The 14,650-nt window shown below is 37.6% G+C and overlaps 1 protein-coding gene across 1 annotated transcript in view; it reads left to right on the top strand.

Annotated features, from left to right (window-relative positions):
- Window positions 1-14,650, top strand: part of Mctp1 (multiple C2 and transmembrane domain containing 1) — a 375,829-nt gene extending 361,179 nt beyond the window's left edge. Inside the window, exons 21-24 of the mRNA XM_059276583.1 lie at window positions 6,452-6,561; window positions 9,307-9,416; window positions 11,691-11,788; window positions 12,725-14,650. Of these exons, the coding sequence (XP_059132566.1) occupies window positions 6,452-6,561; window positions 9,307-9,416; window positions 11,691-11,788; window positions 12,725-12,796 (390 nt within the window). The 3' untranslated portion in view covers window positions 12,797-14,650. The remainder of the gene's footprint in view (window positions 1-6,451; window positions 6,562-9,306; window positions 9,417-11,690; window positions 11,789-12,724) is intronic.

Here is a 14,650-nt window from a genome sequence, read left to right as displayed (position 1 = left end):
TTTGATGTCATTTTCTTTCTGATCTAAGGCATCTTTCTCCCAGTCTCACACCACACCCTAGCCTTCTGAGGTCCTCGCTCTCTCTCCTCTTCCCTCCCTCTTCCTCTCTCCCTTCCTCCCTTTCCCTTACTTTTTTGTTCTATTGCCATCCTCTTTCTTTTTCTTTCTCTCCCTCCTTGCGTCCATCATAAAGCTTAGAGTACTGCCTGAGATCTAAAAATCTATTTCGTATTTTCCAGCCCAAGTGATATTCTTGTCTGGATTATTGCTTTACAACCATCTTTAACAACACGTGCAAACTCACAACAGCGTTATTACAAATTGTACTGGAAAGTCTAAGGCTACTCTGCATCAGAGGCAACAATGGCAGCAAAGAACAGAAATTTATTCTGGAAGGGTAAAAAAATAAGCCAAAGCCAAAGAGAAGACAAAGGCTCTCCAAGTTAGAACGGGAGGAAAAGATCTCCATGTAACATTGCAAAGAATCACTTTCTCACATGGCATCTGACAGGCAGGCAATAAGTTACCTGGAGCAGAAAAAAAAATATACAAAAAGCTCTCCTGAAGTCAGGAATTCACTTTAGTAATTCAATTTTTTTTTAACAAAAGCCAAAAAGAATAAAAATAATTTTAATTAATTTTTAAATTTATAGTACTACTAACACTAGTTATTTATAGATGGCTTATTTCTGCCAGGATTGTGCTAGGAGTTTTCTGTGTACTATCTCCAGCCACCCGCCTAACCTTAACTATGCCTGAGATCGCCTCAGTGTCTCAATGGACAGTGCCTGTGCTTCAAGACTAGTACCAGGGAAAGATTCAGGCCAAGTAACCTGGGTAAGATCTGATGTCATAGAGATTGTGGAAGACACTAGCTAAGATTCAGTCGCCAAGGGACTTTGAGTTGCCAAGCTGCTCTCTGTGAAAATTTCAGTATTCTGGATTTTGGGCTTAAATACAGTTTTCTATATCTGAAAAAGAAGGAAATGTTGGCAAAGGGAAAACATCTGATCCCTTCTCAGTGTGTCCCTAACCAATCTTTATGTCCTATCCAACATAGTTTCCATAGGTTAGAGGCATAGAACTGAATGCCATCTTATTGAATTATCTGTGGAAAGTGGGGGACCAAATTGTCCTTAGCATAGAACATGGATCATAGAAAGCATAAACACATTCTAAATGCATGGATTCCATGCTTGTCCACAGAAGAGCTCTATAGTAAACTAGTTATATCTTGTCAACTGTCAACCTTTTCAATGGGCCTTTGCCATGGCAGTACAGCAAAATTTAAAAGAGAAGCAAAAGTTGACTAAAACCTGATTTTTGTGATGGTTTCTCAAATCTGTGTACTTTCCTCAGGGAACAGTGTAACCTGTGCCCTGGTTTGCGGGCAGAGTTTATGTTTTACATTTGCTATCTTGTCATAAGATTCCTCCTCTCTCCTGTCTCTTTCGTTTCTTTTTTTTTTTTCTTTTCTTTACCCCAGCCTCTTTTTCAACTCAAGATAGACACTTTCTCAAGTCTAGAAAGTGAAATACAATCAGGTTTGTAATAGTAATATTTGGAACAAACAGTCTACATCTGCTGATCAGTGCAGCACAGGTGTTCAACAGATTTACGTTCTATGATGTCAGTGAGGTTGACAATGACCGCTGTAGCAGGACCCTAAATGCATTAATGACTGGAGAAAAATGTAGTTCAACATGAGGAGTTCACATCCCTGATGCCTATCATATTGGTGTCTCGTTCTCATCCGGAACAAGACTAGTGGAATGGGAAGAAGGGCAATCTGTCATTGTGCTTGCAAAGTTAATGAGCAGGATTCACTCCATATGTAAGTGCGACCAGTCAGTCTTTACCTGGTCTTTCAGTTTTTCTTAAATTCTCGAAGCTAAGAAGTAGCTACTCTTTTGGGAAGAATCTTGTGAATTTTTTGTTATACCATGTGATAGTAAACTAGGCAAATATTAGAGAATCAAGATTCAAGTTTTACAATAATTGATGTTTTGTATACAATTTGAACCTGATAAACAAACATTAAAAATTACATAGAATCTGAAGAAGTTATGTAATTTAAAACTCACATGTTCTCAGATTTAGAGTTATAACTGTTTTCCATGGGTAACATTTTTTACATGTTGAAAGGAATACTAATCTTTTTTTTAAAATCAATGTCACTAGTGAGCCTTTGGATGATTAACTACTCTGTGTATTTCTTTCATCCAAACTGGCTTATAAAAGAAAGAAAAAATGACAATAAAAGAAATGTTCCAATTTATTCCCTACTAATAAAGTATTGAACATTAGGGGAAAAGTGTGAAATATTGGAATGCAACATAGAGCAATTCCATTACCCATTGCAGTTTTGGGTCATATACTGTATATAAAGAGTAATTACTTCGTTGGCTGGAGACCACAGCAGAGGAATATAGAATCTGATGGAAGAGATTTGGCAGTAAAGATTTTACCCCGATGCATTTGCTTCCCCAAACTTTACCAACCTACGGCAAGTCCACCTTACTTTCTCTCTGAAGGCCGGGGTGTAGGGGTGGAAGTGGGCTTAAAGTACTAGCAAAACAAAAACAACTGTGTCAGCTGAGCCACATTTTAGGAATCAATACACAAAATTATACATCAGCATTTGAATTTTTAAAGTATTCAAAGCTGCCCTTTTCAATGGCTTCAGTGTCACATCCTGTTGCTGAAGATCCTATACTGCGGGCATGTTGTTTACATTAATCCTGGTGATTCCTAACACATCTTCACTTCCTACCCTTGAATGACATTTCTGGACTTTATCTTCTTGCTGAAGAATTTAGCTGCATGGTGAGACTCAGGGCTAGGCTATGGGTTATACAAATAAATATTTCCTTTTCCCCCTCTTGCTACAGAAGCTTTGGAGAGAAGAGACTGAAGTTCACCAGTTATAGCCCCAGTTCAGGCCCCATCTGCTCTCTGGGAGCCTTAGTTTCTCATGGCAATGGAGAAAAACTACTGTAGGATGGCTATGAGGACTGAGTTAGGGATATGAGAAGCATTTTAAAGTACTCAGTGAACATGTATTTGCATCTTTTTTTTTCAAAATTACTTAAAGATTATTAAAGTACAAAATATAGAAAAGCCAAAGTAAAACCATGTTCTGTAATTCATTTAACTTTCTTCAATGTTGGGGGGAGGGCTTCTAAATATAAAATGTTAATTTTATTGAAAAACATAGAATTTATGTATCATATTCATTTTTCACTTATTTGAAATAGATTATGATCATAAGCATTTCATCATTAAAAACTGAATGTTTTCTGATTTCCAGACTAGTTGTAGCCAATGCGTTAATGATTTTTTTTTAAATTTATAAAGAAAGCTACAACAGAAATATTTGCAGGTGCTTATTGGGTGAGCATATTGGGAAGATCATCCCATCACTTGCAATATTTGTTGCTATTTTTTCTCAGCCTTTAAAAATTCTTTTTGGTAGTGTTGTAGCTCAAGGCCAGGGATTCACACATGCTTAGCACACACTATAGCACTGGCTGTAGCCCAGCCTAAAAGTTTTAAGTTTATGGTGACTTTTGATACAGTTTTTAATTTTATGAAATCACTGCTATCAAGTTTTTTCTCTGTGGGTTACTTTTTTAGTGCTTGTTTTTAGAAAGTTATTTCCTATCAATGTAAGTAAATATCTATAATGTCCTTTAATAACTCATTCATAGCTTTCAGCTTTTAAAGATTAGTTTGGAATGTATTTAGAGCTATTTGACGTACATATTGATGTCTTGTACTATTTAATAGAGTTCAGGATTCATTTAAGGTAGGGTTTAGCGTAATTTCCCCTAAGTATTATAGGCTCATTTACAAATCCCTTCTATATGAAGAAACCCTACCCTACTTTTTTGAGACAAGATCTCAAGCAGCCAGGGCTGGCCTTGAACTCCTGGTAATCTGCCTCCGCTTCTGGAGTTCAGGGATTGCAGGCACACACCCAGCATGATGCCTTATTATACATCATTCTATCAATATCTGTGTCTCATTTTAATTAAGTAGCTGGTCTACAAAATGCTCTGTCATTTTCCCTTTTATAGAAATGTCTTGATATCAATTACATATTTATCTTCCAAGCAAATTTAGAAACACTTTATCAAATTCTCTCCATTTCTGTCTACTCCAAACATAAGTATTTGGTTGAAATGGCAATAAATCTGTACATTCAACCCCCTTAATATTCTACATAATAATATAGACATGTTTTTATGTTTTCATAATTTTTGAGGTTATACCAAAGCATTTTACTGTTGTTGTGAACGAACACACCCCTGAGCAGGAACCTTGTTCTCAGTCGACTTTTTACTGTACAAACAGCACACTTGAACTTCCTTCTTTTTCTTTCTTTGGTGCTGGAGATAGAACATAGGGATGTGTGTATCTTAAGCATGCAATCTACCACCGACACATACCCCAGTCCTGCAGGGCTTTGTTTTTGTTTTGTTTTTCCTTTTACTACACACAGAATAAATAATTTATAAGGATACTTTGCTTCACAGACATAAAAGAATTTAGCTGGTACTTAGAAGAGAACACTAAGGGTCAGCTCTTTACAGTTTTGAAAACAATTGGAAAGAGCCACTGGATATTTGCTTTATCTAAAATGTACAATTACATAAGATTACATGGGTGAAATTAATACTTTGTTAGGTAAAATGAAGAGGGAGAAATCATAAGAAATGATGCATCTCGATCTGCCATGGAAGTGGAGGATGACTTTTGAATACAATGGAGAATGATGGGCATTAATTATTTCCCATATTTTGGGGTTTAGAGTATCCCTCATTTACCTCTCTTGACAATATTTTTTGACATTAGATGACTATTGTAAAAGATTTCTCTTATTGAAATTAAATTTAAAATAAAAACTGATTGATATCCACAGTTGTGATCTAGTTATAAAATTGCCTGTATGGCGTTGATCCCAGAGTACTGTGCGGTCCTTGGAAGAAGGCTTGCACCTGTGATTCACTTGTCCTTGGTTTCTAGGTGGCAGAATGGCAGGACGCCAGCCCTGGCCAAGTATTCACAGTGCAGTGTTTGGACTCTTCTGAAATGAAAGTCAGTATGTAAATGTGCAACATGACATTATTATCCTAGTTTCCTGGCTGCTTTCAGCAAGCTACTAACTGCCACATGAGGTCTCAAGTGTTCTGGCATAGTATGCAAGTGTTCAAAAGAAGTTAAAGTAATAAAATTGGATCTATATTTCCATAGACATTCAAGCTGGCATGGAGAAATGGAGTCATGGAATCAGGGTTGGATGGTCTCCACCAAACAACCTAGGCAAGTGTCTGTGATGCCAGGCTACTAAGCTGAATTCCATCATGAAAGGCCACCACTATTTCTTCCTCTGGGTCTAAAATTACAAAATATACACATTTCCCTAGGTTCACACCATGCACAGGGTGCTTTATACTTAATCTCCTCCCACCCATTCCCTGGTATACAAGAATCGCTTAAGATTCAAGTTGAAGTATGTACAAAAAAAAGGAAGTGTTAAAACTGGCTACCAGCATATGTGACTGTAGACTATCTGAGCATTGTTTGTGTCTGATCTAGGAATGTCCAATTAATGCATCTCAGTACTGTAGTCGGAAGTTTTTTCGTCCCGCCAGGCTGAGTCATTTTTTATAATCAGTTGTGACTCTTCCCAGATAGTCTTGTTTGTGCCCAGTATTTTCTGCCATTGAACTACTTGTTTGGTCAAGTCTAGGGATATAGTTCAGTGGTAGGGTTCTTTACAAAGCCCTTGGTTCAATAGAAAACAGAAAACAACAACAAAAAAAAAATCCAAGAAACTATGCAGAGACCCAAATAAGGTGCTGGGATCAAGAAACTGAGTTTGAGGCTGGGCTGTAGCTCAGTTACTAGAGTGCTTGCCTAGCATGCACAAAGCCCTGGGTTTGATCTCCAGTACCATATAAAACTGAGTGTGATGTGATAGAACATGCCTGTAGTCCTAGCACTTAGGAGTGCAGAAGAGGATCAAGGGTTCAAGGTCATGCTCAGCTACACAATAAGTTCCCCGGGAACCTGAACTATATAAGATCATGTCTCAAAGAGAGGGGGTTGGTGAAGAGGAGCGAGCCTGGGCTTGCCAAGAGGGTCTTGCATCAGGTTTGGCAATTCTTCCTCTCATTTCTACACACCACCCATAGCTCTACCTCCGTGTTCCTGTTCATCAGCATAAGAGCAATAGAATTCATGTTTCTTGAATTGCAGCCATCTGGTATATTCCTCCTGTCGTTTTTCCTGAAATTTTCATGAGCTCCAAATATCCATTTGCATAAATATAGAGATGAAGTTTACTTAATGTTAAAAATGCAAGAGAGGGACAGTCCAAAGAATCAAGCAAGAACCAATATATACCTTTTACTCATTCAGAATTTCTTTTTTTATTGCATTTTAGGATGGTGAGAAAAAAGGATTTATAAATAAAATCTATGCCATCCAAGAAGTCTGTGTCAGTGTCCAGAACATCCTAGATGAAGTGGCTTCCTTTGGCGAAAGGATAAAGAAGTGAGTGGTGCTGACATGTGAGCCCTGGCCTTTTATGAGACTGACTCTGACTCAGAATGAGATGCTGACAGAACTCACATTCTGTCTGGCACAAGTCACTCTTGGATGATCTACTGTTCAGTTTCCTCATAATTTATTTTGTTTTTGTGAGTCCTTGATTTTATGATGGTTCTGTCAATTTCCTGCCTTAAGTTTAGAACATATTGGTTGGAAAGGAGTCATAATTGTCACTTTGAAGAAATAACACTGTCCTGTGTTTTAGCATACTTTTCCATGCTTTGTTCTTAAAAAGAATATGAAGTCATGGTAGAAAGATAATCTAACCTAATACATTTTAGGTAATCACGACACCTATACTGTATGGGTTTAAATATATGTATATATATGTGTGTGTGTGTGTGTGTGTGTTAGTGTATGTGTATGTATCAAATATATACACCAAGTTTAATATTAATCAAGAAATAAGCCATATTTCATCACTTAGAAAAAAATCAGATTTTTTTCAATTATAAAAGAATTCTCCTTAATTAAAAGTATTCTTTAGATTTATTTAAGTATTGTGCCTTCATGTATGTATGTATGTATACCACATGTGTGCCTGGTGCCCATGGATGTCCCAGGAGGCATTGGATCCCTTGGATGGAGTTGCAGGTGGTTGTGAGTCATCATGGGTGCTGAATTGAAGCTGGCTCCCCTGACAGAACAAATGTCCTTCACCGCTGAGTAAACGGTCCAGCCCCATTTGTGTTGGTTTCTTTGGCTGGTTTTGTTTTGTGTGTGTACGTGTCTTTTGTGTTTATTTTTGTTGCTGAGACAGGTTCTCACTGTGTAGCTCTGGCTGGCCTGGAACTCACAGATATCCACTTGCCTGTTTCCCCAGTGCTGGGATTAAAGGCAGGGGTCACTTTGCCCAGCTGGAATTCATATTCTTAATCTCACATGATTTTCTTTTAAATAATTTTATTTACTCATACATTTTGTTTGATTGCTTTCTTTTGGGACAGTGAGTGTCTCATGTATCCCAGGCTGGCCTTGAATTTACTATGTAGCCAAGGATGAGTTTGGAATCCTGATCCTCCTGCCTCTACCTCAAGAAAGTGTGAGCTTGAGATTGTCCTGGCTACATATTGAGAACCTGTCTCAACAAAATCTATTTTTTGAAAAGTCTGACTCTAAGGGTTACTGAAAAACAGAGCAACCAGGTTGATCCAAGTTTGGGTCTCCTATTAGATAAAATAACTGTAGGACATAGCTGATCTAGAAAGACAGCAAAGGAGTGCTGGGACCAGTCATGTGCTACCGTACTTGGTTACTAATATACTTTTGAAATGAGTACTTTCTTCAGAAAATGCAATAGTGTGTTGATGGTAACTGACGATTAGTTCAAGATATCCTGAGGCCTCCCACTAGCCAGTTATTTGATGACTGGCCTATAACAATTACCACTAACTAGTTAAGAAAGGCTGCTCTCCAGATGGACAAGCCTGGACTTTCCGAGTTGCATATCTACTCTTTATTATTCATGACCAATATTTTATTATGCAGACCTAGATCCTTGGACACACACAGAATTTAAAAAGAACAAATTATTTAAACAGAAAGTATGAGTCATCATATGGTACTGTTCATGTTGCAAGGGATAGCGCATTTTATTTTGTATACATTTTTAATTTAATACATTTCCATGTATACATCAGTGCTGAGTCTCAACTTTTCTGTGTGCTACACAAAACCACCCCCTTTCACCCCTAAATGTATCTCTATGCAATTGTCTCACAATTCTAAAGACTAAGTCATATCCTTCTTTCTCCTTTCACCTCTGTTCTTGTAATAACCCTCCCTTGCCCCTTTGCCTAGCACTAGAGCACAGCATGAAACCCTAAATTTGGGGCCTGTCTTTACTGAGCATTGTTATACTGTATGCTGACACATGCGAATGCTTCATTTACACCAGAACCTGCTAGCTTTGAGCTCTCTTCACTAGCTTGGTAGGCAACCAGTCAGTGTCCACTGCTGTCTTACAACCTTCTGGGACCCGGCCTTCCTGTTACCAGTCAGTAGCTGCGCAGTAACCTGAAGACCCACCAGCTCTCCTGCTCCTGTCTACTTCCTCCATTTGGACTCTTTTCCTAGCTTATCCCAGATGCACGACAGAGCGTGCTCTTCTGTGCTCAAAGTACGGGCAGCACAGGCAGCACAGACTTTATTTCTTCACTGCCTAGGCATTTCTAAGAAGGGCAATGACAGCAAGTGACATTTCATAAAGCTAACTGTCCTGTCCTCCTTCCCTGATTTCTAGTTCCATTTAAAACAAAGCTGAACAGAGAGCGAGTCTTCCTAAAAGGAATTCTAAAATTCAAGGCTCACACAGTGCTCCAAGATTTGCACTTACAGACAATTACTGTACACATCTATTCCCAGTGTGGGAATATGGAGGTTTTTAGGAGGATGATACCCTATTGTATAAAATTTAAAAATAAACAAGGATGGGTACTAGTTTTAGTATCAGAAAAATAACAAAAAATATTTTTACTATATAGGGAGGTACCCAAGTTGTGCAATGACTTTAGACCACGAAATCCCTGGGACAACCTGGTGGGGCTGGGTCTGTGTTCATGAATGAAACAGATTATGACTAACCTATGTCCTCTGACAATCAACTATTAGTCAAAACCACATTTACGTTAACCATTGTTTAGAGCAATGTTAAGTGCTCACTTTACTGATTGTTACTTTTCCATTCAGTACTTTCAACTGGACTGTCCCATTCTTAAGCTGGCTGGCCATTGTAGCCCTCTGTGTGTTCACAGTTATTCTGTACTTCATCCCACTGAGATACATTGTTCTTGTCTGGGGTAAGTAAAGCTTTTTAAAGAACAACAAACCCCCCACCCATTTTAGCAGCTAAGAACAAACTGTTTTAAGAGGTGAGTTATATCATCGGTAGTTCTCAATATTTATGGTCATGTAGGTACTCCTTGATGAAAAGAGACAGGTCAGTTAAACAATCACACGGCATAAAGATTTAGGTCTAACTGTAAAATGCATTTTTCTCAGCTGGCACCACTTCCTCCATCACACCATAAACATGTACTGGTACAGATTCTTCATGTATCAAAGTGTAACTTGGTCTAGATATCACTGATTTATTTTCACCACTTAAATGCCAACGGAGGCATTTTAAGCCATGCGGTACGTTTAGGACAATATACCTTTTGCTGTGGTATTTTATCTTGTGGATGTGTCTGTAAACATGGTACTACTGCCCGTTGAAAAGGTCACTTTTAGGACTCAGGAAAAGTCTTTTTAGCATTTACAGGCACCTTAGGAAAAACCAAAAAGCCCACTGAGTAAGAACACTTTCAGAAAAGTTTACTTTAAAGGCAATTTCCCCCTAATATTTATGCATTTTACCACATGCGTCCAACAGTCCCTCTGACCCTAGAACCCATTGAGGAGGTTTCAGCAATATGAAGAACTAAAACTGAATTTTCCTTCTGTTTCTTCTTTCTTGGTGAAATTTTTGGTTTAGAAAACCCAATCTTCAGTCCTTATAATGTACCACCATATAGAAATATTTTCTACTTGCCTCTCACCAATGTACACATACATCAAAGATTGCTAAACTAAAAAAAAAAAAAATGCAAGGATGAAAAATGGGCCTTGACTTAAGAAAACATGCCTACATTGTAAATAACAGAATTACAGTTGTTTTTTTTTTTTTTTTGCCTCCCTAATTGTTTAAAGAAATATACTAGAAGAAAGTGAATTAAGAACAACAGTCTCCATCCAAATTAGTTTTAAGATTCATATTTTGGGGGCTGGAGAGAGCTTGGCAGTTAAGAGTACTTACCAGTCTTGCAGAAGACCCAGTTTTGGTTCCCAGCACCCACACAATGGCTCACAACCACCTATGACTCCAGTCCCAGGGCACTCACTGCTCTAGTCTGTCCTCGAGAGGCCTGAGGAGTGTGCACCCAGATGGAGGGCAGAGGAAGTAGTGATTATATTTTCCTTTCCCAATTTCTGCCATTTATAGAGATTCGATTAACTCACCACTTTTCCTATTCAAAGGATAGGACTTTCTAATTTTCTTTCTTTTTTTTTTTTAACCATATTCTAGTCTATTAAGCCCTAATGTTTTATTTATTTCTCTGACATTCAATACAGACACTATTTCATTGGAGAGTTTAGGGCAGAGTCAGACTTGCAGATCCACTATTGCCATGTGGTGAAGAACCCCTCCCCCCCCAACTGACCTTCCTCACTCAGCTTTTCTGAAACTGGAGCCTAAGGCAGACATCTGGTTATGGAGGTTTTAGGGTCACCTGTATGGCCTCAGTGGCTAGCTGTCTTAAAAATAATTTTACAGGATGTGTTTGAGCCTCGCTTCATCAAATGAAAAAAGTTCAAAAACTATTACTTTAGTGGTAGGTGATTGCTGAAATGTTAAGAAACCCAAACTGTAGGTTTCCCCCGACTGGAAAGAGACCGAACCCAGGGGACAGAAGTTCACTCTGCAGGAGCGCCTCTGCGAGCGAAGATCCCCAGGCTGTCCCTCAGTTTGTACCAGTGTGTTGATTTAAGGCAAAGCTGAATACTTTTCCCCAAAAATTTATGGCAATATTTTTCATTTCAACTTAAACAACCAACCAACCATCAAAGTCATGTGACTTCTAAACATTTAGCTCGCTTTGTAACAGAAGCACTTCCGCCCCCTAAAACATATCTTTGGAAAAGAGGAAAATAATAGATTACCTAACATTCTCAACCTAGAAATGTAGGCAGACAAGACTCATCATGACTAAAACACGAAAACAAATCATCTCGGACCGCAACACTGAAAATTTGGTAAGGCAAGACACTCTTCATCTCTTTTAGGTGTTCCCTTTTGTTTTCCCCAAACCCTCACCTACTGGAAAGAAGCTAGTAAATCGTAAAGAGAAAAAGCAAGCAGCAATTTAGCTGGGAAAGTTGAAAGGAGGTGGTGTACTAGGCCATCTGGTCAAGGTTAGGGGTTAGCACACAGTTGATGTTCAAATCGCCATAATACTTTCTCCAGAAATGTGCTTTGCCTAACTCCACACTCAATAATGAACTCAATAATGTTTGAAATGTCACTTTTTTAGGAATTAATAAATTTACAAAAAAGCTTCGGAGTCCATATGCAATTGATAACAATGAACTACTTGACTTCCTTTCCAGAGTCCCTTCAGATGTACAAGTGGTATGTACATTTCATTATGATTGGGCTTACTTTGGTGTAGTTTGACACTGGGTTTTAATTTTTAAACTCTTTAATGTCAAAGGTCATAGAAGAGTCTGGTAAAGTTAATAAAGCCCATTGCAGATTTTGGCAAGACTTTAGTCAACTAGACATTAATCTAGAAAAACCTATGAAGAATGGAGAAAAAGAGATAGAAAGTCAGTCATCATGTGGCTTTTGGGGAGAATGTACCCCAAGCACAGCTGAGTTTGCCAAGAGACATCGTCAAGCTGTGAGCAGAGAAAACATTCGTTTAAATGTAGATGATGAAAGCAAAATCGGTGGTTACAAACTATTTGTGCATATTGCATAAATTTAATAAATTTTAAAGATGCACGTTGATGTATATTTTAGATTAGGGAGAAAAAGTTTACATTTGAAATCCTGTAGCATACCTCACAAATCCTTTTGGCTAAACACATATTAGTAGACAGATTTCAAAGTGTTATAAGAAAGGTTTTCAATCACAATATTGAGGGTAGGTTTTAGTGATCGCAATTTACATTAGAGTCAGTTGAGTTTTTCATTTCGTATAGACAACAATGGGTTGGGGAAAGATTAAGACTGTATTTAATGAACAATAAACTGCAAAGAACTATTATCCAGCTCTTCAAAAATAGAGATAGATTTTCTTTCTTTGCATTGTGTTCCGGTCAGTAACAGTCACAGTCCATTAGCAAAGTTCACATGGGGCTGGCTTCAGGCAGTTTCTGGCAGGATCCCCCCTGACTCTGGCTCTAGCCCCTGCTGTTTGCTGCACCAGCCAGAGCTCCCACTTGGTTTCTAGAGCAGCACAGCCCACCCCCACCCACCCAAAGCAGTCTCTCATTCCTAAGCTTTTCCTTCTTTTGCCAGGAAGGGCCACCTGACCAATTTTTTTCTGAACTGTTTAAACAGGTGCAATACCAAGAACTGAAAGCAGACCATTCTCATAGCCCATATAAAAGGAAGAAAAACAACCTTGGCTAGCCAGCTCCAGCACTGAGGAGACAAGCATGCTTGGGAAGATAAAAGAAAAGCCCTTCAGCCTCGCAGCATTTCCTTTCTTTCTGCTTTTTATTTATTTTCCCTTTTTATCATGATCGAGAAAATTGTAAATAGTGTACAAAAGGAATATGTCTTTGAAAATATACTTCCATTGTATAGTCTGAACTTGATAAAAGATTTTAGCTAGTGGAGTGTGGAAGCCTTGTTAGCTATAGATAATATAACCAACTGAAAGAATAAAAATAATGATTCTAAAACTGGAAGAAACATATTTCTTGAATTACAAGTGAAAGAACCAGAATATCAGATTAAATGCTCAATTGTACTCTGATTAACTCTATATAAAATATAAATACTGATTTGATCTTTAGGTTTCTTGTTACATGACTATTTCTTATCTGAAAAGTAATTCATTAGTTTTTTTTATGGTTATGCAGTTCAAAAGGGGGGAACCCCAAAGTCTGAATAATGGAAATGTTGCATTTCAACTTAACATACATCCTGATTTTCACTCCTGTGTAAATAAGTTACTTATGTATGGATAAGGCTGATTTTAAGTTCATGAGTACAGGCACATTCATATATTTTGCTGTCTCCTTACACACACAATCCCTTAGGAGAATCTGAGATTTTGTGAATAAAACTTTTAAGCCTTCTATCATTCCATCTAAAACCTTAAAATCTCTCCAGAACTATACTAAATAAATACTGCCAGGTTTATAAATGATTGAGTACCAGGATTTTTATATATACCACTATTTAATTTATACTGAGTTAGCAAATTAGCAAGCCAATTCAGTTGTCAAAAATACTAGCAAACTAAATCCATACTGCATTTGGTGTCAAATTACACCATTGCACATCTTAAAACAAAACAAAACAAAACTGAAGTGTCCTCATGGGGAAAAACAAAACCCAGTATCTGCATTCTCACTAACTGCCCACATGCTTTAATGCGCACTATGAATTTTGTTATTATTGAGTTTTAATGTAGAGAATGCAGTGGACAAAGTGAAAGCCAGTGTTTCATTATATCATTTATGAAGAGAGGTCACTGATAGTGCATGAAAACCTGTTTTGTAAAATACACTGCTGTTAGAGTGGTTATCATTAAAAATGCTTCACTAACCACACTCTATACTTAAACAGTGCATTCCTAAAGCTAACTCCAGGGTCTATCAAGGGAACATACCTCTGCAGAGACAACCTGGTCAGTGAGAATGTCTTCACTGACTTGTTAAAGGAATTAAACTCAATGGAAATTGCTGCAGACAATGTTTTGCACTACTTTATTAATTGCTATTCATAAATAACTGGGGTGGGATGAAGAATGTAGAAAAGCAGAAATATATATTTCACTCTAAAGAAATTCTTTAAATCTCATCAAAGCTGATTTTTAAAGTATTTTTATTTTAGAAATAAGTTGTTAAATACTATTTCTTACAATAGAACTATTTTGATGTTTATACACTATGCTTGCAAGAATGCTGACTAAATTACCTTTCTACAGAAAGGCTTTGACCTCACCTCAATATGCTCCATTTAGTGTATTATGTTTAAAATGACATGCTTACATCTGCATTCCATCACTGTTTGTTGCAAAAACATACTACTTTATGAAGCTGACCTATTACAAAGTTTATTGATGAGATCATTTGTTTGGTATAAGTTCTGATTATACCTGTGAGATTTATGTTCTGTGCTGACAGTGTCTACTCAAATGTCTATAAGCTTGACATTCTATAACCTCAGATGTACCTAGTGGATGTAACCATTAAGAGATGACTAAGTTTTGTTTGTTTCATTGTGTAAGATTTCACATGTTGACTACATATT

Source organism: Peromyscus eremicus, chromosome 11 (assembly GCF_949786415.1).
Source record: "Peromyscus eremicus chromosome 11, PerEre_H2_v1, whole genome shotgun sequence".
Lineage (NCBI taxonomy): Eukaryota > Metazoa > Chordata > Mammalia > Rodentia > Cricetidae > Peromyscus > Peromyscus eremicus.
Note: the sequence above shows the minus strand (reverse complement) of the source record. Positions and strands in the feature narration are given on the sequence as shown.